The sequence below is a fragment of the Perognathus longimembris genome, chromosome 18 (assembly GCF_023159225.1).
Source record: "Perognathus longimembris pacificus isolate PPM17 chromosome 18, ASM2315922v1, whole genome shotgun sequence".
In the NCBI taxonomy this organism is placed as follows: Eukaryota; Metazoa; Chordata; class Mammalia; order Rodentia; family Heteromyidae; genus Perognathus; species Perognathus longimembris.
The window spans coordinates 7513559-7540807 of NC_063178.1; the positions used below are offsets into that span (position 1 = coordinate 7513559).

The 27249-nt window shown below is 45.9% G+C and overlaps 2 protein-coding genes across 3 annotated transcripts in view; both read left to right on the forward strand.

The window, feature by feature from the left end:
* Positions 1-12481, forward strand: part of LOC125366847 (scm-like with four MBT domains protein 2) — a 29448-nt gene extending 16967 nt beyond the window's left edge. The window contains exons 3-4 of one of the 2 annotated variants that reach the window (XM_048367571.1): positions 5222-5462; positions 9003-12481. In XM_048367571.1, the coding sequence (XP_048223528.1) occupies positions 5222-5462; positions 9003-9145 (384 nt within the window). In that variant the 3' untranslated portion in view covers positions 9146-12481. Of the gene's footprint in view, positions 1-5221; positions 6972-9002 lie in introns of those variants that run through there. The other variant, XM_048367570.1, reaches the window with a different exon arrangement.
* The window catches only part of LOC125367344 (inter-alpha-trypsin inhibitor heavy chain H5-like), a 156645-nt gene that overhangs the window by 123084 nt on the left and 6312 nt on the right, over positions 1-27249 (forward strand). Inside the window, exon 3 of the mRNA XM_048368015.1 lies at positions 25372-25928. Within this exon, the coding sequence (XP_048223972.1) occupies positions 25372-25928 (557 nt within the window). The remainder of the gene's footprint in view (positions 1-25371; positions 25929-27249) is intronic.

The following is a 27249-nucleotide window of genomic DNA, read 5'->3' on the forward strand; positions in this document are numbered from 1 at the left end:
TGTTCTTTCGGGAATTTTGTATGGATTTGAGAATTAGGGGTGATGGTGTCCAAGTGTGAGTTCAGACAAATAATCAACATTTTGTATTCTTTATGAGTATTAACTCCCTTATCTCTATTTTATTTATTTATGTTGTTTTGGTCCTTAGGCTTGATCTCAGGGCCTGAGAGCTGTAACTTAGCATTTTATGCTCAAGTCTAGAGCTCTATGACTTGAGCAACAGCTCTACTTTTGGCTTTTTTGCTGGTGAATTGGAGATAAGAATCTCCCAGACTTTCTTGCCTGAGGTGGTTTTGAACCATGATCCTGAGAACTTAGCCTATTGAGCAGCTGGAAACAAGCACTTAGCTTGTTTTTTATGGTTGTCTCTCCCCACCCCCCAGTGGTGGGGACACTCATGTAGGTCTTTGTGCTCTGATGAGATGACTGTTCTTGCCCCTGGTGTCCTTCAGTGTAAGGTGGACCTCCAGGGTGGCGATGGCTTGAGTTGCTTTGAGTTATTTACACTGTGGTTCACAATTGCACAATTTTCTACTCCTTACGACTGTATGAACTCTGAATATTAGTACTGCAAAGAAGGTCTAGTCCCTTCTTGTCTCTTCCTGAATTTTGAAAGCACTTAGTAGCTGGTCACCTGTGGTGGCTCATGCCTGTAATCCTGTAATCAAAGCCAGCCTGGGCAAGAAAGAAAGTCTGTGAGACTCTGATCTCCAATTAACTATCAAAAAGCTGGAAATGGAGCTGTGGTTCCCCAAAACGAGTTCACTATCCTTGAGCACAAAACTAGTTCAAGCCCCAGACTGGCAAAAACTCCCATACCCTCCCTTCTCCCTCCCCCCACCCTCCAAAGAAAGCCAACAAAACAAAATACTGACACTGACATAAGCATGTGTACTCAGCAGTATTTCATTCATTCAGCACCTCACCATTCTCAGGTCTTTTATTAGATAGTAGTTACAGGATTTAATATTCAGCCTTGCAAAATCAGCCTCATTTCAGATTGGAAAATGGTACAAACACAAGATTTAACTCCTCAGGAGAAAGCACGCATTTGTTCATAGCATATTTGACATGGACTCCAGCTTTTGATAAGGCATTCTCTTTTTTTTAATGTTTATTTTGGGCTATTCTGACACCGCAAATAGCTTTCTGTTTCGTAAAAGTGGATCACCGCTGCTCACGCACACCAGTTTTCTCTCAAAATCGTGATATTTTCTTCGCATCTTTTCACAGTCGGGTTGCATGACGTCATGAGGGAAGTGCCTCCCAGTGGCTCAATTTATGGTGGCAGAAGATTGTCAGAGTTTCCTTGATGAAATGTTTATGGGTTTAAGAGGCTTATGAATCAGCTGTAAATATTTGCTTTGGGTTTATGAGACCTCTCCTCATAACATTGTATGTGTTTATCTACTGCTCATTGAAATGTCTTTAGAGAATCAACTGCTTGGGGCTCCTAGGCCCAGCGATGTTCTATTTTGTAAATGATTTTATGGTTCAAACAATACAGTTCAAGTCACCAGTGACTGGGCGTACAGTTTTTATTTTTCAAATCCCATTTTGAGCCTGACTTTTGGGGTACTTTATAAAGTCTTTCTCTAGCCAGGGAGGGAATGATGGAAGTTAATGTCTTTTTGATTCCACTGTAGGGAGATACTGGGAGCTCTCTGATTTTGTCTTGTCAAGTTGACTAAATAAATAAGTGAGCCCCAAAGGAGAGAAGAGCTCATTACATTGGGGACGGGACTGGAAATGTAGTTTGTAGCGGATTAAACTTTGGTAAAAACGGAATTTTCTGCAAAATACGAATAGTGGGGATTAGAATTTTATGAGGGATACGTAGAGCTACAACAAAAAGTCTCGGAGTCTCAGATTGAGGTGTCCTGTCTCCCCTCTCCTCAGGAGTCATGGAGATGAGGGTTCTGGGGCCTCTAAACTGAGGTACCAAGAGCAAGTAGTAGACAGGGTCTGCTAGCACAGCCTGGATGCGAGTAGGCATTTTTGGTGTGAAGGGATGAATTGCTCCCGTTCATTTGCAACAGCTGACATTCTCAGGACCAGGGCCGCTGGCCTTCTTAGGCTGAGGACTCAGTTTCCTGCCCAGGTCTTCTCCCAACTTTGCTTCACTTCTTCCTCATCCCCAGCCTCCCGGGACTCAGCCCTCGCTTGTCCTCTAGATGGTGGGTGCTTGGATGATGGGTTCTGCCCCCGCCTTGTGTGTCTGGCTGAGGGATCTTGGAATGCTTCCCATCACAGAGTGACAGATGCATCAGGCACTGTGGCCTTCATCCCTGATGGACAGGGGGGGGGGGGGGGTGGAGCTTCTGAGTCCTGACAGGGAGCTCAGGAGCGGTGTTTACTAAGCTCAGCTCTGCAGCCCACCTTCCTCGGAGGGTGACAGTGGAGTCCCTCACTTTTCTGAGCTCCTGGTAGCTCTTGTGGGGGTGTCCATCTGTCCTGTTGCTTGGAAAGGTTGTTTGGCCGAGTGGGGAGTGCGGAGCAGAGGGCACACCCCAAGTCTTTTGATGGTGTCTGGCTTTGACCCTGGGGGCTGTGAGAGGACTGGGTGAGAGCCAGACACGTGGTCAAGAAGTCTGGACAGGATCTGCGATCAGCCCGAGTCCTCAGACACCAGAACGTTTTGGCAAAGGCCCAGTGCCGACGCAATGCCCTCAACGACTGGATGAGACAGCAGACATGCTGTCCAGATGTGCTGTTTAAGGACAAGGTAACACAGATAGGGCCGACAGCTGCCGCCTGGCCTGTATTCTAGAATACGACTGCCTTCTCTTTGGGTGGCTTCCCTGTGCCCCTGCAAGTGGAAACGCTACCATCATCTCTCCTGAGCTAGAGGTGCAGGACCCTTTAACTTCATTAATCAATACATTTTCTTTTGCCAATACTAGGGTTTGAAGTCAAGACTTGGGCACTTTCCCTTACCTTTTTTTTTTTTTTACCCAAGGTTAGCCTGAGCTCTACTTCTGCTTTTTGGCAGTTAATTGGAGCTAAGAGTCTCATAGACTTTCCTGCCTGGGTTGGCTTCAAACCTTAGTCCTCAAATCTCAGCCTCCTGAGTAGTTAGGATTACAGACCCGAGGCACTGGAGCCTGGCTCTCCTATTAACTGCTTTTGAGAAGCCTGTTTCTGCCTGAGTAGGCCTGAGTCCCTTCTTTATCTCCTGGCTATTTCATTGTAGGTCACTTTATTGGAATAACATTTGAGAGGCAATTCTAAGGGACTGGGGTTTTATAAGGCAACAGTTACCGTCCTTGCCTTCAACTTAGCATCATCTAAATTTGTAAAAATGACCCCTTTCTATCCAGTTCTGGGACACTGCAGAGTAGAATTAAAAATCCCTAGTAGAAAAAAAGATCTAGCGATAGCTTCCAAAAATAGAACTTTCCTACTCAGGCCCTCAACCCTTTAGCCCTGAACTGCTGGACAGATGTGCCCCTCCGTACCAACCACAGGCTGGACAGCATTTCCTCATCACCACGAAACCTTTGCCTGGTGCTTGTGAAAGACTCATGGGTCCAATGGCACCGTGTATATTCTTATATTGAGCTGATGTTTTGATTTTGAAAGGACACAGAGGAGTTTCATAGTTATTTGTAGTTTGATGAGCCAATTTGGAAGAATAACCAGAAATAATTCTGAAAATACTTATATTTAACCAAAAACATCATTCTTACTAATATTAAGAATAGTATACTATTAATGAGAATTATTCTAAATATTTACATTAATTAATATTTCTTTGGATAATGCAAATAACATGCCCACTAGAGGACAATGCCCAGAAAACTGAAAAAATAAAGACTTCCTATCAGATTCTGGCTAAAATTGAGAGATTGGTACTTTATTATCAGCAAGGAAAAGACTGAATTTCTGAGACCTAATTCATAGTTAAGAATATTCTATTCAGAAGCGAGAATGGAAATTTGAGAAATCTTGGCTTCCTGGCTGAAGAAGAAAGCTAGAACTTCCGGTTCTTTATTTCACAGACCTTTAATTCTTTCCGGAGGTCATGTTCTTTTGAAAAGGGATCTGTGGGCCTGTTCGGCCTGTGTGCCCTTGTGAAGGTCATGTGTGGATCCCCTTTGTGTAAGAGTGGATGTTGGAAGTGACTGGGGCCATGTGGCAAAAACAAGAGCTAAACCAGAGAGCAGAGCACCCCCCACGCCTTCCTCGCACGTGCCAGGGTGGGCGATGGTTCCTCAAAAGACACAGTTACAAATCTCTGGAGGTAGCTGGGGTGAGTTGGTAGTTTGCTGAATGCTGTTGGGGAAAGAGACATGGATTGACCACTTCTTCCTTGGTGTGCAAAGAAGTCCTTGTTTTCTTCCTGGGAGAGTCCCTCATTCTCAGGTTCATCAGTTTCCCCACTTCCCTTTCAAGAGCACTGGAAACCCTTGACTGCCGAGCCATGATTTTCCTGCCATTATCTTTCCTGATGCCTGTGGGCCTGGAGGCCACCTTTGGCACCTGTCCTTCAGGAGTAGCTTTCCCAGGTCTACAGGGCACTTTTTTTTTTTTTTAATGTGGATGGTACTAGAGTTTGAACTCAGGTCCTTTGTACTTGCTCTCTTGGTTCTCTGCCATGTGAGCCGCACTTCCAGCCTCACTTTTCACTGGTTATTTTGGAGATGGAGCCTTGTTGACTTTTCTGTCTAGCTTTCACTTGTGGTCCTCTGGATTTCAGCCTCCTGAGTAGTTAGGATCACAGAGGTGAGCCACTAGCACCCAGCTTGTATGTCAGCTTGGAAGGAAAAGTAGCATCAGGCACCGAGATGAGTACCACACTGCCTGATTGTTTCTTTTAAGCACCTGCTGCTCAGGGACAGTACAAATATCAGCTTTGGGCTGTTAAGACCCACCAGACTGAAAGCCTTTTTTTTTTGTAGGAAGCTGGAGGGAATTTATGTGCCCAGATTTATCTGTCCAGGGTTGGCTTTGAACCAGGATCCTTTAGATCTCAACCTCTTGAGTAGCTAGGATTACAGGTGCAAGCCACTAGCGACCAGTGATCTGTTTTCTTTTTATTCTGAATGTAGCTTCTGGAAAATGTAGCATTGTGCTTACAACTCGCACAGAAAAATGCATGCCTGTATTATGGCAAGAGAAATAGACTTTTCAAGTCCTCTCATTTTAAGCAGTTCTTACCGTCTTCAGAAATAAGCGTCCAGTGGATTAAATGGTGTTTCTTTGTTTCTGATTTCTTAAGGTGGAAATTAGCATTCAGAGCAACTTCCAGCCTGGCATGAAGTTGGAGGTGGCCAACAAGAACAACCCGGACACCTACTGGGTGGCCACGATCATCACCACGTGCGGACAGCTGCTGCTTCTGCGCTACTGTGGTTATGGGGAAGACCGCAGGGCTGACTTCTGGTGTGATATGGTCATAGCAGACCTCCACCCCGTGGGGTGGTGCACACAGAACAACAAGATCTTGATGCCCCCTGACGGTGAGCCCCCTCCACTGAACGAAGGCCAGTGGTCATCCTACCACAGGCCTGTATTCACTGTCACGTCAGAAAGAACCGCATGGGAAATCCTCCATGGATTATTACCGAAGTCGTCAGGTTCTTTACACATTGTGCTTGGGCTTCCTTAGCTGGAAGACATGGGGGAGTGGCTTCATGTCCACGTGGCAGGCCCGTCTCTGGCCGCTGAGCTAGCTATGGCCTGCGGGAGGTGAATGCGTTGGAATTCAACCCTCCTGTGTTTAGCGAGTGGGACAGGAAAGCGGATGGGATGCTTAGGAGTGAGGCCTTGTTCATTTCCTCTGGTGGCTGGCTAGGTTGCTTTTCTTCACGGAAGCAGATCCTCAGATCCTCAGCCTCCTGAGTGGCGAGGATTACAGGCCTGAGTGACTGGCACTTGGCTTCCGAATCGTTTTAATCTGTCTTGTTGGGGAGAGTCAGAAGTATTTAGAAAGCTAAAAGACGGAGAACTGACATCCCTCAGCCCGTGGGGATGGGAGACCAGTTTAGTCACTGTAAATCCGTGGTTGTCTATTGGAGGTGGTTCATGTTTCATCCCCCCGTGGACAGATGGAAATGGCTGGGAGCAGTTTGGGTTGGGCTCCTGGTGGGAGGGAGTCACTCGTGCTAACACTCAGAGGGTCCATATCAGGATGCTGCTATACTTCCTACAGGTGCTGAGGTTCAGAGATCCCATTGGAGAAGAATGGGCTGGGGGTCCAAAGGCACTAAAGCTCATCTGGTCCTCACAATATGAACACTGAGTTCAACCAAGTATTTGACGCTCAGCGCCCATTTTCTGCGTTTCATTGTATGGCCTCGTTAGCATTGTTAGGTGACAACATTAGGTGCGCTCTCTTTTCAGTGTGTGTCATGTCCTCATTCACACTGAGATGCCTGGTTTTCTCTTGAAATGACATATATGATTTTAGAAGTCACCAACAGCTGCCTTAGCATTTTAATTTTTATCCTTGTTTTTTAAATTATAGGACATCATTCTTCATTTTTCTGACTGAAAAGAGGATCTGGTTTATTTTTTCTTTTTACTAGTCTTTGTAACACATAATTGATTGCTTCCTAAGGAGAAAGAGGGTCATGAAAAATGGCTGGAATTGCATTTATGTGACAGCTCTGAGGACTGAGTCTATTGGATTGGTTTTACCTGACATCTTGATCCTTTGTTGTCTCAGAAGAGAGCAGGAGAAGGGTTTCCTTTGCTTTCATCTTTGTGTCTTCTCTGTCCTGTCCTTGGGAGTTGTTTCTTTCCTTCCTCTTCCTTTTTCAGCTGTCAACTTTTTTGGTTTGCAAGGTAGCCAACTTATGTTCTCTCGACTGATTGGCCCTCAGTGTGGATTGTGTCTCAGCTGTATTTTTTTGCTTCTAAAATGTAATTCACATACCATAAAATTCATCCCTTGAACGAGTTCTATTCAGTCATGTGCTGGTGGCTCATGCCTGTAATCCTAGCTACTCAAGAGGCTGAGATCTGAGGATCACAGTTTGGAGCCAGCCTTGGCAGGAAAGCCTGTGAGACCCTTATCCCCAGGAAACTATTCAGAACAAGCCAGAATTGGTGCTGTGGCTCAAGTAGTAGAGCTCTTGCCTTGATAAAAGAAGCTCAGGTACAATGCCCAGGGCCTGAGTTCAAGCCCCAGGACAGGCGCGCGCGTGCGCACACACACAGATACACACACACACAAACACTGTATTATTTGCTGAATTTTGGTATATGTACAAGGTGTGCATCTACTGTCACTGACACCAGAATGTTTTTGTCACCCTAAATTGTTCCGTAGTCTTCCAATCCTACTTTTTGTTTCCATAGACTTTCCTATTCTGAGCATTTTACAGATATGGAGTCTTGTTGCATTTGTTCTTTGGTGTTTGGTCTCTTTCCCTTAGCATAATAACCTCAAGGATTATCCATATTGGCTCTTAAATTAGGATTTTTTTCTTTTTATATGGCTGAGTAATATTCCCTTATATGAGTCTACCACAATTTCTTTTTCCATCCATTCAGTTAAGGGACAGTAAGCTCCGTGCTGTGAGCTTGCTTGTCTTTGTCCCCCAGTGCTAGCACATACTGCCTGAGTCTTCACAATTCTCAATAAAGTTGGTGAGTGGTGGAGAAATTTACACAGAATCCTGTGTAAAGCTTGTTCAGACATCATTATTGTCACTAGGGCAATGATTGTATAGTCTATCTTAACCTTTCTTCCTTGCATTTCAAGTTTGTATTGCCTGTGTCTTTCTATGTAGCAATTTAAGCTTTTATTTTCTACTTGTTCTTTGAGGGGCACTGTTTGGGTGAGCCTGGAGAATGGTTGTTAGAATGTTCATGCTTCATCTCAACTCCCAGATCTGCATATGCAACTTCTAGAGTACATGGGTAAATAGACAAAGCTTTGAGCAGAGCAGTGCACTTGTTTTTTGATTTTTTTTTTGTTTTTTTTTTTGAGTAATATCTGCTCCTACTATCCCAGACACAGGCAAAACTGGTCAAAAATGACATTTTCAGATCTTGCTTTGGATTTAAACTGACACTAAGACACTGGAGCTGCCGGCTGAGCTGCGCCTTCTTAGATTCAGCGGCTGCCAGTGTTGCAAGGTAAAAATCCCACATGGTTTGTGGGTTGTCTGTGTCCTCTGGGACAGACAAGTCCGGGGAAGGCGCCTCCTCTCCCAATCTTCATCTTTGCATAGGCCTTCTTCACCTTCCTGAGGGAAAGGCAGGACAATCAGCTGGGTCAAAAGCTTCTCTTTCTCATCTCCTGTTACTTTTAGGCACTTTAGAATGTCCTGTACATTTTGGGGTGCAATCAGGGCCTCCAGCTTGTTGTTCACGTGCTCCAGCTGCTGCTGCAGGGCCTCCTTCTCGCAGCTCAGCTGCTGACTGGCGGCCCTGTGCTGCTCACAGGCGGACCGGAGCTCCTGCAGCTGGGCCAGGGACTGGTCGTGCAGCTCCTGCAGCTCCTGAGCCACCTTGCTCTTGACCCCAGCCAGCTCTTGCCATTCTTGTGACTTCTCCTCTTGTCGCTTCAGCTTCTCGTGCAGGTGGGTGTTGGCCTGCTGCTCGGAGCGCAGGAGGCTGGTGAGCTCCTCCTCGCGGGCGCTCAGCCCCTGCACGGCGTCCTGCAGCCCGGCCAGCTCGTCTTTCAGCTCCTGGTTGCGCGCCAGTGCACGTCTCTTGCTCTCCTGCTCCTGTTCTATTTTGTCGAGGATCTTGCGCCGGTCCTCGGCGTGCTGCTCCCATTCCTCGGCCTTCTTCTCCAGGATCCACAGCCTCTGCCGCTGCTCCAGGTACTGGAGGCCGAGGCTCTGGTTCTCCTCCATCTGGAGCCGCAGTTGCTCCTGCTGGCTGCGGAGCTCCTCCTGCAACCGCAGGGCCTGGGCCTGCAGCTGCTGCTCAGCCTCTGACGGCCCCGTGGGGGGCTGCGGCTCGGCCTGCTGCGTGCTCAGCTCCAGCAGCTGGCTCTCCAGCTCCCGCACCTGCCTCAGCCCCTGGTCTTTCTCCTCCCGCAGCTGCTCCTCACGAGCGTCTCTCTCCACCTTCAACGTGGCCACCTGCTCTTCCAGGCCCTTCAGCTGTCTTCCACACTGGGCCCGCTCCTCCAGCGCCTGCTGGCACGTGTGGACTTGGGTCTGCAAGTCGGCCTTCTGGGTGAGCAGCACCTCCAGCCTCTCCTGCAGCTCGCTGTTCTCGTCTTCCAGGTCTTCGTTCATTGTGGTTTTCTTCGTACATCCAGCTGCATCTTCACGTGATTCAGGTCTTTCATGAGCTCCACGTTGCTTCTCGCGGTCTCATTCTGCGTGGTGGAAGCAGACAAGGCGAACTCGAACTCGAGCTCGGTCACGCGCTGCTGGACGGCCTGCAGGCAGCCGGCCAGGCCCTCCTGCTCCCGGGTTTTGTCCAGGGCCACCTGCTGCATGTGGGCCAGGGCGGATTGCAAGTCGCCTTCTGTGCATCTGTGCATCTGTATGGCTAGCTTCTGCTCCTGCAGCTCGGCTCTCAGTGCCTCGTGCACGCGGGCTGTCTCCGCCATCTCTTTCCCTTGCTGGTCTTGCGCATCTGTCTTCTCCTGCTTCAGCTGCTGGATCTCACTGCACAGCTGCTGGTTCTGTATTTTGGTGGTGTTCAGGACCTGCACCAGGAGTTGGTACTGCTTTTCAAGGTCCTTGATGTTATGGGGCCTGCAGTACCCTCAACCCTGACAGCCCTGATGGCTGGGGAGGCTGAGGGTCAGCGTGATCATTGGCTGCACCCTTGGTGGAATGATGTTCCCCAGTGATGTTGGTCTTGGGGTTACTTACCTTTGTAGTCTTCTTCTTTTTCTTGGATTCTGCAGGTCTTCCGGGACAATTCTTCTGCTGGTATTCTTGGAGAAGTTTCTTCCCTGCAGTTACCTTTTCTTGTCATGTTTGTTCAGACATTCTAGCTCTGGGACGGCGAAGATGTGTGGGCCACGTTCCCAGGCCTTTAAAATCTACTCTGTTCTTACAATCACCAATAACTCCAACTACCTCCAACTCCACTCTACTTCCAAGTCTATGTCCAAAGTCACCTCAAATCCCTTGCTCAACACTCCGCACCTCCGCCTCCCTCAACTGCTTGTAGTGGTGTGAGCCCACAGAGGGAATTCCAGGGCTATTAGGCCGAATGAAATGTGGGTGTGGCCTCAATTCTTGCCTCTCATTGGTCAGAGAGAAACCTTGAAAATAAAGTTTGTGGCCAGAATATTGTGATCTGGGCAGAGCTGGTGGGGCCATCATGAGAGCTGTTCTTGCAGCCCCTCCTGTAGGGAATGGCTACGCCTTTAAGACCTGGGGCGGCTGGCTGCTGGCCAGTCCCACTTCCTTCGGGGTTCTGCTGGAAGAGATAGCAAACCAGCCCCCACCGCTCGGCGTCGAGCACATGTGTTGTAATGGCCCTGGCTGATGAAAGAGGAGGAACCAACAGGTCCCCGCCCATAGAGGAAGTGCTGAGGCTTCACCGTGATTCACATGCTCATTAGCCTATTGTTTACACCTGTCCGTCCCTCCCCTTCACGCTTCACTACTTCTATAAGTCTGTTGGCCCCTCCCTTGAATGAACAGAGCACTCTTTGAAGCTTCTGGATATGTTTGTGCTAACCCTGTCTTCCTTGGCAAGTATAGGAAGGGGGTAGGGCATTCTCACAACCACACGCTGACTGAGGCTGCACATGGACCTCAAGTCCACAGTTAATTCCTACTGGCCAGAGGATATGCGTTGAGGGCGATAGGGGACCATGCGGAGGAGCAAATAGGCCCAGGATCTCTACACGGACGGAGGTAGAGCTTAGCCTGGCAAATGGCGCCCCAAACATGGGGCGGGGCAGGAAGCCCACAGGACGCAAAGTGCGGAGCTATCGGTAGCCCTCGGGAAATTGGAGTGGGTTCTCCGGGGTGTGTTGGTTCCCCCTTCTGGCAGCTATGACAGAGGGGCAGAATTGATTCGTGTTCCAAGAGACTGGATTCGACTTTTGAGATATTGAGGCCAAGGGCCAAGGTGTTTCTGCTGCCCAGGGTGATGGGCGAGCGTGGGAGCCCCGGGGGTGTGGCCTTGTGGGTCTCCTGGCTCCGGGCGGGGCGGTATGGCATGGCTTTGTGCTTCCCGTGGGAAACCCGCCGTGGCGGCTGCACAGTAGAGAAGCGCAAAAGGCGGTGGCAGCAACACCATGTGGAACAGTTGCTGCCGCCCGGGCTGGGACTCCCCACCCGGGATTTCTGGGTCCCGATTTGCGGGAAGCCTGGGAAATGGCAGGCATGGAGGCGCCGAGGCACGTGTAGAGCCTGGAGCGGATTGCCCTCGCACCAGCCCCCACCCCGTCTCTTTCGGCGTCTGGAGCCGCCGGAGTGCAGAGCAGCGGCTCCGCGCGCTGGGCTCTGAGGACGCGGGGCCCAAGGCAGGCGGCGCGAATTCTCCTGCAGGTGCTGCAGCGGGGCACATCCCGGGCAATGCCTGGGGCTGGCGCGATACACAGGGCCCGGTGTCTGCGGGTGGCGTGGAGCTTCGTGTGCACGGTGTTAGGGCTGGCCCGCGCCCTCTCTACCTCTAAAGCCGGCCCCAAATCTACTGGATTGGACTACATAGCTGTTGGAGAAAGGGACAGAGTCTTAGAATTTGTTATCAATGCTTGATAAGTCGGGATGGCCTCCCCCCCCCCCCGCCCCCACACTTGCTGGTGGCGTGCTGGATTCCTGGAGGCTGGGCGGGGCTAGCAGCCTGTCTGCAGCCCTGCGGATGGTCTGTGAGGCTGGATCTGTGAAAGTTTTGCTTCCTTGGAAAGGTTTTTTGCTCTTTACGGATCACGTGGTTCTAATATGTGAGCAAAATAATATCCTTTTGCCACTGGAATTCCAGAAAACTTACATGGCCAGTTCAGAGATTTTTCCTAAGAGCTGCTTCGGCCGCGGTCCTGGGGGCTGGAGGGCAGGCAGTGTTGGCTTCACTGTGGCTGGCAGACTCCTGGCAGCTTCACAACACAGGCGTCCTGCTGTGAGCCTGCGTCTGTGTCCTGTTAGCTCTGTGTTAAGCTTTCCCGCCCCACAGCTTGGGCGGAGTTATAACAAGAGAAAGCCCCAGGTCTCCAACTCAAACAGGGTATTTGGGGGGCAAACAAAGGGTTCTGATACAGCAATAATTTGATTGCATTTTCTAAGACTACCACCTCAGAGATACTAGAAATTGGAGGAGTTTTTCTTGATGGTTGGAAAGTTTGTTTGTCTGATGTGATTTGATTCCTGTGCTATCCTTGCAATTTGGAGATATTGAAAAGGCAAGGTGCTGGGACCAAATCTCTTGTGTTTTTAAATTCTGGTAAACATGGTTAAAAGTACTTTTGTCACAATTGTCTTGGGTATCAGTCTAATGATTCGGGTACTAAATTCTGTGTGAATACTGTGATGTGATAAGTAAGACTCCTACCTATCTAAAGTTACATATAATCAGGGAAGTGTTTTAAAGTATGTATAACTAACTAGTGGGGATAAAAGTAAACTCTCATTAACCCTGTATGTAAAAAAAAAAATATGGCAAAGCAAGCTAATGGTTCTCACTAATTTATTGGAAAGCTAAATGGATAAATGTTCCTAATTTGTAATTGTGATTCCTGCATTAAGAAAAAAATTGTCATTTGAGTTTAGAGTCTTTCGGATGCAATTAAGGCTGAGGCAAAGGCTCAAATTACGTTCCTAGATGGAAATTTAAACAACCAGAGTGCTAACATTTTGCCAGATCAAAGGCATCATAGCTGTTGGAGTCCACAAAGTTATCTTGGGATTTTGTAACTAGGTAAATCTCTTAAAGTCATCACCCTGCTTAATCCAGAAGGGCATCAGCCTACAAAAGCCAGAGAATACTCAGAGCAACCAACCCGGAAATGCTGGGGGATTTAAATATCTTTAACCAGTCTGTACAGAATTTTGCAAGCAATCTTGCAGGAGGTGTCTCTGAGATCCTACCACAGCCCTACCTGGGTATAACTCATCTCTCCTGCCTGACTTCATCACACGTAGCATGAAGCCTGCTAATTTGGGATGGAAGATACAGCCAGTGCTAAAGCTGAGACTTTTACATTATCCTGAATCTTTTCCCTCTCAATTATCATTCATTTGTGCTCTTTTCCACCTGCCGGTAAGATTAAATGGTATGATTTAAATTGATGGCACATAGACCTCACATTCTCTAAGTGTTACAGCAAAACTTTGACAAGTGGTTTTTGGTCAGTTGTCAACAAGTTACAGATGGGCTATTCCTGTTGCTTTCCTCGTTGCTCAATTGGAAATAAAAAGGGCTTTTATATCTAAGACTCTGTGGAATACAGGTCAAAGCCAGCCCGGGCAAAAGAAAATCTCTCTAAAACTCCATCTCTCAATTAACCAGCAAAGAGCCAGACTGGCTGCTTGGCTCAAAAGAACCAGCGAAATGCTAAAAGCGACACCGTGTATCAAGTGGTAGAGCACTAGCCTTGAGCAGATGTACTCAGGGACAGTGCTCAGGCCCTGAGTTCAAACGCCGTGAATGCGGATGGGAGCATGCCATCCCAGCAACAAGTGCCTGAACTCCTGGGACTCAGCCAGTCCAGGAAACAAGGATATGGAGAGGAGTAAGAGGAGAATGGTGTCATATCCTAAACGGAGTTTCCTTGTCTCACCCTTTCAAAACTAATCAGAGCCGGGAGGTCAAAAGGAATAGTTACCTGTCCATTTTCCTTTTTTTTTTCTGCCAGTTGTATATATATATATATATATATATATATATATATATATATATATATATATATTTATTTATTTAATTACTTATTTATTTTAGCCTCTGGCTACTCCAAACCGGTTCACTAGCACTAAACACTTCCTTCAGTTATTCCTCCTTCTTCGTAGTTAGCCACAATTGGGTTTATGCTCCAAATGGGAACTTTCTGGCTTATGCCCAGGGTATGTTCAGTGTCATTCCTGTTAACTAACTCTGAGAACTTGTCAGTATTTTGCTTTATCCTTTCAAAAGTCTTTTAACAGAATAACATCTCTCACTGAGGTCAACACCTGGGAACTTGCGGTTCAAGACCATCACCTTTTTACACTGCTGTGCCAAGCTACAGGGTAGCCAGAGGAAACCATGACACCCATTGGCCCTCATGTCCATTCTCGTGGTAACGATAAGGACTTTTGCCAACCACACTGGATGGTACCAGGCCATATGGCAAATCAGGGGCCCCTGACTACTTCACCCCCTTTCAGCAGGAAGTAGTTTCAGAAGAAGTGACCTTCGCCCATACTCCCAGCCTGGTGCCCTCCTGTGTCATTTAAAAACAAAAACAAAAAGGGGGGAGCAGCCCCCATGACTAGTTAAGGACAGTTATGCTTTTCCCATGACTAGTTAAGGACAGTTATGCTTACATTAAATACCTTAAATTTACACACAAAATAAATTTTAAATCTTCCCAAAACTGCGGGAAGGAGCCTTGTATGTGCCTTTCCTGATTGGGAAATTAAGCCCGGAGCACTCGCTTTGGAGAAATGTCTTTTTCTTGTTCTCTCCAGGAAAACAAGGACCATGCTGGATTTCTTCTGCTCTCTCAAGAAAATATGGGGAGCCTGCCTGCATACAACAGTGGTAGTGGTAGGAGGCAGCCAGCTTCCCTTCCTTGCTTGCTTTCTAGACTCTTCCTTGAGCGTCTCCTGTGGCGCAATGTTTTGCTGTGGCAGCGTCACCTACACCGTTGCACAAAAAATAAGAAAAGTTTTGCACCGTTGTCTCTGCTTTTGCTCTCCCCCTGCTGGTTGATTTAGGGGGTCCTGTTGGAGGGAAATAGGAACTGAGGGTTTTGACACCTTACTTCAATGTTTTGATAACTGTTTTAAAAAGGTAGGCGCAAGGGTTTAGTGCCTTGCCTTCAATGTTTATGAAAAAAAAATGTTTTACTAACTACATGTGTTAAGTTATCAGCTGTTGTGGACTACCAGAGTCGCCAGAATTTAAACCTTCTACCTCACCAGCAAAAGAGGAAATGATGCCTGCATTGTCCTGAGTGGCGCGGAAACCTGCTAAGGACTCCAATTTCTCTGGACTGACCCTCCCTCCTCCCGCCCTGGGGCCATATGGCCGGAAGCCGCTCCTACGCCTTCTGGGTCCGGAAACAGAGGGAGTAGTTCTGGCTCGGCTTGCCTCCCATCTCGATCTTGGGTCCACGTGGATGCCTTCAAGATGGTGCCTCTAGAGCCCAGGGCCGGTTCTATTGGTGCATGACGTCAGCCTGTGGGGGGAGTCCCAGGGTGCCACTCTTGGCGAAACAGCCCGGCTCAGCCAATTAGCCAAGTTCATCCCTTCCCGCCTTCCTGCCTTCGTTGCTGTAATAAATCCTTCTCCCCGCCCCCTGGGCGAGGAGTTCAGTTCAAACCTCAAGCTGTCTCCCCGAAGTCTTTCTTTCTGGGCCGATCTCCGACACGTGAGTAGAGGAAGGGGGGGAGGTTTCAGTAACTCACTCTCCTAGGCTAACCCCGATCCACGAGAGCACGTTTTGCCTCCTGCTGGTGGGAAACAAGGCCGAGTGGTCTATTGTAGTTTTGAGGTTCAGGCATTTTCCCCGGGAAATAGGGGAAAAGGGGCCCCAGGTTCTGGGGGAACCCTCTACCACTTTGGAGCCTCTGGACATCTTCAGCACTGGAGTGATCAGTTGTCCTTTGGTGATTGTTGAGTTTATTTTGTGCGGCCAGCTGGTCTGGTTGTGGTGGTACACCCCTGTAATTCCAGCAGGAGAATCACGGGTTTGAAACAAGCCTGAGCTACACAGCAGGTTCTAGGCTAGCCTGGGCCACGGATCCTTAGACTTGCATTTTCTTTTCTCAGGAGAGTTCTGACCTCTGTCTCTGCTCATCTGTCGGGCTTCTATTTTGCAATGCCACTGAGGGGGTGATGTGGATTAATGTGAGGACAACATTTGGAATACAAGTGTTTGCTATTGATGGTGTGTCAACTCTCATTGCCTTCATTTTGAATTATCTACTTCATTGACAACCGCATTTAATTGCCATCAAAGTGCCTCGCTCTGGAAGCTATGCAGACCTATCTTACGGTTTCTCTAACTCTCAAGATTTGGTTCATCAATAAGCTGTGTAAGATTGTCAAGCAGGGTGACCAGATTTACATTGGGAATTTGGGGCACAAATGAAAGAAATGAAAAAAAACCCCACAAAACTTAAACCTCTCTGAAAATTTTGTTCCACTGAAGAACCTTCTTCATTTCAGGAACCTGTAGATGTGGCACGGAAGCCAGGTGCAGTGGCATATGTGCTGAGACAGGAGGATCTGGATTCAAAGCCAGCCTGGGCCACATAGCAAGATCCTGTCTCAGAGGCGCAGGGGGCGAGAGTGAAGAAACCTCACGACATGGTTATGTAATCAGGGCCAGAGCTGAAAAATAACCTTATGTGGACAAACCTAATGGTTGACAGTTTCCTGTGATATAATGTCATGCTGAAATAACAGAAGAAATCAAGAAGTAATGGCTTTTGTAAAATTCTCTATTTTTTAAATAAGGCATACAAGGGCTGAGGATATAGCCTAGTGGCAAGAGTGCCTGCCTCGGATACACGAGGCCCTAGGTTCGATTCCCCAGCACCACATATACAGAAAACGGCCAGAAGCGGCGCTGTGGCTCAAGAGGCAGAGTGCTAGCCTTGAGCGGGAAGAAGCCAGGGACAGTGCTCAGGCCCTGAGTCCAAGCCTCAGGACTGGCCAAAAAAAAAAGAAAAAAAGAAAAAAAATAAGGCATACAAACAGAAGTAAAATGGCAATCATGATAGAGAAGGTAGAAGGTGATCCCAAACAGAGACAGACACACGGGGTGGTAGGGGAGGAGGAGGGGGGGGGGGGACAAGGGAGGTTAGAACTTATGGACATCACCATAAGAGGAAAAAGATCAACATTTGAAGCCAGCATAGACAGGAAAGTCTGTGAGACCCTTGTCTCCAATTAACCACACGGAAGTAGAGTTGTGGCTCAAGTGGTAGAGCACTTTGTCCAGGCCCTGAGTTCAAGCCTCAGGACAATCATACACACACACACACACACACACACACACACACACACACACACAATCTCATATTCCCATTTTTTCTGGATGGCCAAGCATCCCAGGAGATGGGATGTGAGTATGGAGTTAGCCCTGGGGTGGAGGAAAAGAAAGCATGAGCCACTTGGCACAGCAAATTGTACCGGGGCATTCCCAAACCTGCTGCACAGCCTGCCTGGCCCATTGGCTCTGTCCTGCCAGCAGGCAGCCCGCCCATCAGCGCTGCCCAGAGAACCCAGTGATGCTGCCTTGATAGCGCCCTCTTGGCATCAACCACAGAAGCAACGCTGCTTGAGATGAGCCAAAACCCTCGCGGGGACATACCTGTGGCTTTCAGTCAGCGCTCCCAGGAGATTGCCACATTTGCCCAAAAGGCATCTGGCAGCTCTTCAGGTGGAAAACACTCCCTGTGGATCCACTTTGGGTGTTGCTGGCATCTCTGTCTTCGGGCCTTGGAGTCACAGAAGGTGCCGGGGTGGGGAGCCCATTGTGGGCGTGGAGGCAGGTGGAAGGAAGCCTCCATTGTACCCTGCAGCGCTACCAAGTCTTCTGTGGATCTCCTCCAAAGTCTTCTGTGATTACGGATCACCACTAGAAGCTCTGGGCATCTCCCCTAAAGAAAGAAAAATGATACTTCACTTTGGACTGAGATGGGTGTTTTTTTTTTTACCTTTAACAAATATTTAATGAGTACCTCTGTAGGGACAAATCTTTTCTCAAATGGTAAGTATTTCTGCAGAATAATTTTCTTGGCTGTGATTTCTACATTAATGCACACAAAGAACAGCCACCAGCTACTTAAGAGTTCATGCCAACCAGCAAAGCATAGGCTCGGATTTTATTTATTTAATTTTGCATACCTAATTGTGCTTTCTGATGACTTCAACATACATAAAAATGTACAACTATGTATTATAAACATTAGGCTAAAATAGGAATGTGGAGGGACTGGGAGTGGGAGGGAAGGAAAGACACTGTGTGAAAGGAAATGTACTCATGACCTGACTCACATCATTATAATCCCTCTGCACATCGCCTTTAAAATAACAATAAAGTAAATTTAAAAATTAGGAATATGAACGTGCCCAGGTGTGGGAGTACACACCTATAATCCCAGCGACTTAGCAGGCAGAGACAAGATGTCGACGGAAGGTTGGAGGCCAACCTAAACAAAAATGTGAGGTGAGATCTTCTTTGGAGAAAAGAAACACCTAAAAGCAAAAGAACTGTGGCTCAGGGGTAGAGTACTTAAGTGAAAGGCCCTGAGTTCAATCCCAGTATTTCTAGAAAACAAACATTTATTTTGAAGAGCAAGGAATATTTTTAGTGTGAGTATCTGGAAAAAGGTTTGTAACTATTTCTGGGTGTGGGGAAATGAAGATTAGAACTTCTTTCATTATGTAGAACTCCAGATAGTGAGGAATCTAATACTGGAAAATGAAACATCTGACATAATATATTGATGATCTACAGTTCAGTTGTCTCTGCTTAGTTCTTATCGTCATACCTCCCAGTAAATAATACAGAGGAATATCTGCTTGTGACAATACTTTGGGCAATGGAAGGGTCACCGTTTGACCTTTCTTTGAACATACTGTCCTTCAGAAAAGGAAACTACTTCCTCTAAGATCTTGCATCCAACTGACAACTGGATTTCACACGAGATGGGAGACATGAAAAGCATGCATTCTAACTGAGTTTTCTTTCTTCATTGAACAAACATTTCTCAAGCTCCTGTTCCATGCAGGGTGCTCACAAATGGGTAGGAAGACCAAAAGAATGGCTCAAAAGGATGAAAGCTCTTTCTCCCTCATTGCTCGGATTATAGGCATGAGCCACCTCTCCCAGTCACTTCTTAGAATTTCTTAAAATGACCAATATAAACATATTTTGAAAACATTCTTCTTAAAGGAAAAAGGCAGCATGAAAGCTACACTTAGGTTTTTTTGGGGTGGGGGGAGGTCATATGTTGTATGTCTTTCCATCTCCACATGTAGAAAATCCTGCATCCTTTTGTGGAGCCTGAGAGTGTCACGTTCTATTGAATTGTGCTCTGTAAGGAACTTACAAATTGCTTCCATCTTCTGGGTGTGGTACGTTTAGCTATAATGAATAATGTGTGCATCCATCATTTTTGTTTGCTTATATAACTTTCCTGCAGTGGGCTGGAAGAGGAGAGGAGTTAACTTAATGTATCAATGTCATGGGGATTCTTTGGCTTTTCATTATTAATCATATCACATGAGTCTGTCCTGCCTCTTACAGAGGATTGGAGCCTAGATGAGTACTGAATAGAGAGCCTTTGGCCCTGATGTCACTGTAAAAGAATTTGTGCCTAGTTGCTCACTCAATGGTATTGATCAGGAGAAGGAGCACGGGTCACAGAGATATAGAGTCCTATTTATCACTTCTCTGTGGGATATGCGGGCTAGAATCTCAAAACATCAGGGAGGGTTCCTCCCCCTCAAGACACCTTTCTGCCATTGATTTCCAGTCTGCCTCATCATCCCCTGCCTTCACCCAACTCAAGAATCTCCTCTGGGCAGCTGTGCTTTCCACACGTGCATGCCAAGAGCTCACACTGACACTGTTCTTGGTGGATGGAACCAGAAAACCATAGCAGAGAGCAAAGAAGAGTTCTGTGTGTGTGTGTGTGTGTGTGTGTGTGTGTGTGTGTGTGTTTGTGTGTGTGGAGGAGGTACTGGGTCTCACATTTGCTGGGTGGACACTCTACCACTTGAACCACATCCCTAATCTTTTTATTCTTTTGTTATAAGCCAGTCTTCCCTGGATCCTTGTAGCTCTAATTTCTGAGTAGCTGAGACTACAGGCACACACCACTGCACCTGGCTTCAAGTGGGTTCTTACTAACTTTTTGTGGGGCTGATCTCAAAATGTGATCCTCTCAATCTCTGTGTCTTGAGTAGCTGAGATTATAAGTATGTGTCATTGTACCCAGCTTTTCAGTTCTTCAAACACAAAACAAGAACAACAAAAAGACTGTAAATATTAGCTTTATGCAAAAACACGACACAATGACTTCTTTCTATTTTGGGAAGGAGCTAAAGAGAATGTCAGGTGTCTGTGCCGGTTCAGAGATTTGTATTCTGGGAAGATTGTGCTATATTTTCTTATATTTTGGCTGCAAATTTTCTCCAGGTAACAGCTCCAACCTGAACGCATAATTGGAATAGAAGGAGCCGAATACCAGAACAGAGGGCTTAATCATGTTCTCAATAAAGTTATTGCAGAAAACTTCCCCAATCTCACAGGGGACCCCATCCAGGTAACCGAAGCCTACAGTACACCTGGCAGGCCAGACCCCAGGAAAGCCACCCCAAGGCACATAATATTGAAGACTACAGACCTCAAGATTAAAGAGTAAATTCTGAATTCAGCCAAAGCGAAGAAGGAAACTTTTTTCAATGGGAAGAGGATTCGAATAACATCCGACTTATCCACACAAACTTACCAAGCTCGAAGTGAGTGGAAGAACACCATCCAAGTACTTCAGAATAACAATTTACAACCTCGGATCAAATATCCAGCGAAATTGGAGTTCACATTCGAAGGGAGAACCAGATCTTTCCACACCAAAGAGGAGCTAAAGGAGTATGTGAATAAAAAACCAGCCCTACAGCGAATATTAAGAGGGGAACCCCACCCAACAGAGATCGTAAAAGACACACAGACAGAATCAGAAAGAAACCTCAATAGCCAAAGTACAGCAGAAAGACCAGCTCACTAAAGACAAGAAGAAAAAAAAAAAAAAAGAGGAAAAAACAGCCCAACAAGAAAATGGAAGGAGAAAAAACACCCTTATCCTTGATCTCTTTAAATATAAATGGTTTAAACTCCCTGATAAAGAGGAGCAGACTGGCAGAATGGATTCACAAACAAAAAGTTGACATCTGCTGTCTACAAGAGACCCACCTTACAGCAAGGGACAAAAACAGGCTTCGAATGAAAGGATGGAGCAAGATCTACCAAGCAAATGCACCCACCAAAACGGCAGGTGTAGCCATTCTGATCTCAGACAAGCTGGACTTCTCATTAATGTCCACTCAAAAAGACAGAGAAGGACACTACATATTAATACAAGGAAAAATCCAGAATCAAGAAATCACGGTGATAAATGTATACTCACCGAACAAAAGAGGCCCTACATATGTCAAGCAAATTCTCACAGAATTACAGAGCAAGATAGACGCAAACACAATCATAGTGGGTGACTTTAATACTCCTCTCTCTCCAAGAGACAGATCCAACACCCAGAGGATTAGTAAGGGAGCTGAGGACCTAAATAACACCATTTCCCAAATGGATCTAACAGACCTATATAGAACCTTTCACCCTACAGAGACCCAATACACCTTCTTTTCAGCAGCCCATGGATCATATTCCAAAATAGACCACGTCATAGCCCACACAAAGAACCTCAGCAAATACAAAAGTATTGACATCATCCCATGTATTGCAATATCTGATCACAGTGGATTAAAGGTAACCCTCAACAACAAAGGATACCACAGAGGCTATACACACTCTTGGAGGCTAAACCCCATGCTGCTATCCAACACTTGGGCCACAGACCAAATTAAAGATGAAATCAACGAATTCATAAGCCACAATGACAAAGACAACACATCACAAAGAAACCTATGGGACACAGCTAAGGCAGTACTGAGGGGCAAGATCATTGCACTCAGCACCCACATTAAAAGAATGGAAGCAGAGCAGATGAATACCCTCACGATGAAACTAAAACAACTGGAGAAACAAGAAATGACAGAATCTAAAACGACTAGGAGGGGAGAGATCACAAAGATTAAAGAAGAGATAAATCTGATTGAAAATAGAAAGACCATTCAACAAATAAATAAGACTAAAAGCTGGTTCTTTGAGAAAATAAACAAAATTGACAGACCCCTTGCAAGACTTACAAAAAAAAGAAGAGACTCATATACGTAAAATCAGGGACTCCACCGGAAAAATTACAACAAGTACACACGATATTCAAACAATAATAAGGAGCTATTTCCAAAACCTCTACTCAGCAAAAAACAATAATTTTACAGAAATGGATCAATTCTTAGAGAAGCACAAACTGCCCAAACTGAACCAAGAAGAAATAAATCAACTAAATAAACCAATAACTTACAGTGAGATACAGGAGGTAATCAAGAACCTCCCAACAAAGAAAAGCCCAGGCCCAGATGGATTCACCAACGAATTCTACAAAACCTTTAGTGATGAGCTAATACCAATACTCCTCAAACTCTTCCGCGAAATAGAAACAGAGGGAGAAATTCCAAACTCATTCTATGAAGCTAATATAATACTCATTTCCAAACCAGGCAAAGATCCAACAAAAAAAGAGAACTACAGACCAATATCACTAATGAACACAGACACAAAGCTCCTCAATAAAATATTAGCTAACAGGATCCAGAAACTGATCAAGAAAATCATACATCATGACCAAGTAGGCTTCATCCCTCAGTCACAAGGATGGTTCAACATCCGTTAATCAATCAATGTAATTCACCACATAAACAGATCTAAAATTAAGAATTACATTGTTATCTCAGTCGATGCCCAAAAAGCCTTTCACAAAATAAAACATCCATACCTATTAAAAGCTTTGGAGAGAACAGGAATAGATGGAACATTCCTCAAAACAATAAAAGCCATATACAACAGACCAACTGCTAATATCATATTAAATGGAGAGAAACTTAAATCATTCCCCCTAAACTCAGGAACAAGACAAGGATGCTCACTCTCCCCACTTCTGTTCAACATAGTGCTGGAATCCCTAGCCATAGCAATAAGGCAAGAGGAGGACATCAAAGGGATCCACATTGGCAAGGAAGAAATCAAGTTATCCCTATTCGCAGACGACATGATCTTATATCTGAAGGACCCAAAAAACTCAGTACCCAAATTCCTACACCTAATAAACCAATTTGGCAAAGTAGCAGGATACAAAATCAATCCACAAAAATCAGCAGCTTTTCTGTACACCAGCAATAGACAAACAGAAAAGGAAATTATGGAAACAATTCCATTTACAGTAGCCAAAAAAAGAATAAAGTACCTAGGGATCAACTTAACCAAGGACGTGACAGACCTATTCAATGAAAACTACAAAAATCTAATAAGGGAAATCAAAGAAGACACAAGGAGATGGAAAGACCTCCCATGCTCATGGGTAGGCAGAATCAATATAGTGAAAATGGCCATATTGCCCAAATTGTTATACAAATTCAATGCAATACTTATCAAAATCCCAGCCACATTTTTCACTGAAATAGAGGAAACAATCCATAAATTCATGTGGAACAGCAAAAAACCTAGAATAGCCAAAGCAATTCTAGGCAAAAAAAATAGTGCAGGAGGTATCACAATACCAGTCTTCAAGCTCTACTACAGGGCCATCATAACAAAAACAGCATGGTATTGGTATAAAAACAGATCGGAAGACCAGTGGATTAGAATTGAAGACCCAGAAATAAAACCGCACTCTTACAGCCAACTGATATTCGACAAAGGAGCTAAAGACATACAATGGAATAAACATAGCCTCTTCAACTACTGGTGCTGGGAGAACTGGGCAGCCATATGCAGAAAACTCAAAGTAGACCCAAGCCTATCACCATGCACCAAGATCAACTCAAAATGGATCAAGGACCTCAACATCAGACCTGAATCCTTGAAACTACTGAAGGACAGAGTAGGAAAGACACTAGAACTTATAGGCACAGGAAGGAACTTCCTGAATAGAGTCCCAGGGGCACAACAAATAGGGGAAAGACTTGACAAATGGGACTACTACAAATTAAAAAGTTTCTGCACAGCTAAGGTCATAGCCACCAAAATAGAAAGACAGCCAACGATATGGGAAAGGATATTTACCAGCACAGCAACAGACAAAGGCCTGATATCGGTCATCTACAGAGAACTCAAAAAACTAAGCCCCTCCAAGCCCAATAAACTTATTAGGAAATGGGCAAAAGAGCTAAAGAGAGACTTCACAAGAGAAGATATAAAAATGGCAAAGAAACACATGAGGAAATGCTCAACATCCCTGCTAGTAAAGGAATTGCAAATAAAAACAACCCTGAGATACCACCTCACCCCAGTTAGAATGGCCTATACTCTGAACTCAGGAAACAACAAATGCTGGAGGGGATGTGGGGAAAGAGGAACCCTTCTCCATTGTTGGTGGGAGTGCAAATTGGTACAACCACTTTGGAAAACAGTATGGAGGTTTCTCAAAAAGCTCAATACAGACCTACCCTATGACCCAGCCATACCACTCCTAGGCATCTATCCTAAACAGCAAAACCCAAGATATCAAAAAGACATTTGTATTTCCATGTTTATCACGGCACAATTCACAATAGCCAAAATATGGAAACAACCCAGATGCCCCTCCACAGACGAATGGATCCAAAAAATATCGTACTTATACACAATGGAATACTACATAGCGATTAGGAATGGTGAAATATTGTTATTCGCAGGGAAATGGTCAGAACTCGAACAAATAATGTTGAGTGAGACAAGCCTAGAACACAGAAAACAAAGGGGCATGATCTCCCTGATATATGACTGTTAACAAAGGGAGACGGAGAGACAGTAGAGACCAAGTCTGTGAATACTGTATATGTTCTTGATACATTGTATATTGCATATATGTCTACCTGACCTAGACAAGGGATAGAAAAACAGGTCGTAAGATATCACAAGAAATGTACACACTGCTCTACTATGTAACTGCACCCTCTTTGCACAACACCTTGTAAAAAAATTTATGTTCAATTAAAAAAAAAAAGTTCTAAGAGAAGGGCTTCAGGTGTGGCTCAGGTGGTATTGCCCAGCCTAGCAAGCCCATGGTTTGAAGTTCAAGCCCTAGTACTACCAAAAAAAACAAAACAAAATTCTGAGATACAGGCATGTTCAGATAGAAGCTAAGCAATAAAGACTGCACTAAGATAACTGTTTCTCCTTCCTGTTCTAGTTAGGATTTCTGCTCCATGAAGTCATTCAGGGACTCAAGTTATTTTATTGCCTTAGAGTAGCTGAAAAGAGGTTCAGGAGCCTTGTGGGAAAGTGAAGGCTCTACCCCGAGAGGGATTCATTCATTCAAGTTGCTCTGACCTCATGTCCAAGTATTCCTCCAAGTGCAGTGTTGGACTTGCTCACTTCTAGAGTCAGAGCCACCCTGTGCAAGGAGGACTTCCCCGCTGCGAGCCTGGCCAGGCACTCACTCTCTCCCTCTCCTTCCAATGCAGGTTCTATGATGAGATCAGGACGCCTCTGCTCTCCGACATCCGCATTGATTATCCCCCTGCCTTAGTAGAGCATGCCACCAAAACCCTGTTCCCCAACTACATCAACGTCTCCGAGATCGTCATAGCTGGGAAGCTGGTGGACAGGAAGTTGGATCAGCTGCATGTGGAGTTCACTGCCAGCAACAGTAAGAAATTCCTCATCCTGAAGACAGATGTGGCTGTGGAGACCCAGAAGGTGGGGAATGACATCACAGGAAGCCCCAGGTCCGCAGGTGATGGTGAAGAGGACTCCAACTACAATGAGTGTCTCTGGAGCTACCTCACTGTGAAGGAGCTGCTGAGCTCCTCGCTGCAGAACCATAACAGACAGAAGGAACAACTAAGACAGAAGGCCCAGGCTCTAGCCATGAGCTCCCACTTTCTCACCCCCTTCACCTCCATGAGGCTGAGGAAGCCGCAGCTTCACACAGACACACTGGAGGACCCCCGGGGCATGTCTGCCGTGACAGGGCCTGAAACGGTGGTACAGAGCCTTCGAGGAACAGGCATGCAGCCAAGTAATGTAGACATGATGATGGTGGGCCTTGATCTTGGGTCTAACGCCTTCTAAAGCCATAGTAACTTTAGCAGGAAGATGGCTGTTGTTGTTGTTATTATTAGTGTTGATACTGGAGCTTGTATTAAGGACCTGGATACTGTCCCTTAGCTCTTTTATTCAAAGCCAGTGCTCTTCCACTCGAGTCACAGTTTCCTTCTGGCTTTCTGGTGGTTAATTAGAGTCTTGTGTACTTTTCTGTGTGGTCTTGCTTTGAACCATGATCCTCATATCTCAGCCTCTGATATTATTTTTATAAATAGGGACCTGGTAGGGAGAACATAGCCTCCTGGGACTCGCTTAGATTATTGGGCTTGTATTGTTATAAAATAGCTCCCAAGAACAATGGCAAAAATGGTAGTTGGCTGAGCAATGTTGCCCAGTGAAGTAGGTATGTCAGTCAACTCCAGCCACGATAGAGGGCCCAGAGAGGATTAGACACAACATTCAATTTGCAGTTTCTTGTGTGTTAACTTTTTCAGAATTGCATTGGTATATGTGCATGCTTGAGGAAGGGTGTGAAGAACAGACTTTGGATTTATGGAGCCTTGTGAAGCAGGCACAGTCTCAGTGCCACGTGATGGGGGAGGGCTGGGGGGGAGGCTTCCCCAGGGAAGGACAGGAGAATGGAAAGCAGTGACAGAGCAGAGCCTTTGATTCTCTGTATTCGTGTGCAGAAGGCGGTGTGGGTTTTGTGTGTGACACAGCTAGTGGGGTCTAAGAAGTTTCCATCTCCTACGCAGGGAACTGGAGCAGCCAGGCCTTCCAGGCCAACTCCACACAAATACTGTGTCGGTCACTCCTCACCCTGCCTGAGCACCCATCTCCTCGAGTGAAAGATGCAGTTTTGACAATGTCAAGTATCCTACAATTATCAGATGTCCTCTCCGACCTATTAGAGGTTACACCTGGAAACTCATTGAGAAGTTCAGACCCTTATGTAAAGGAGGAGAGCTAGATGTGGCAAAGCCGGTGGGATCTCATTCTGATTAAAATAAAGCTTGCAGGAGGCTTGTTACATCAAGTCTCAGATCCACACCACAACCAGGAATAAGTGACCTTTTGAGAAATGCCTTGATTATATGTCCATAATTCAAATGCAGTGTTAGGAGAGGTCCAACCCAAACGATATAAGAACCAGAGATGGGTAAATAACTCATTGATTGCTCAAATGAGCTTTTTGGTTTGTGTTTTGTGACTTTGTTTTGAGACAGAGCCTCACTGTCCAGCCCAGGCTGGCCTCCAACTTTTGCTTCAGCCTCCAGAAGGCTGGGATTACACAT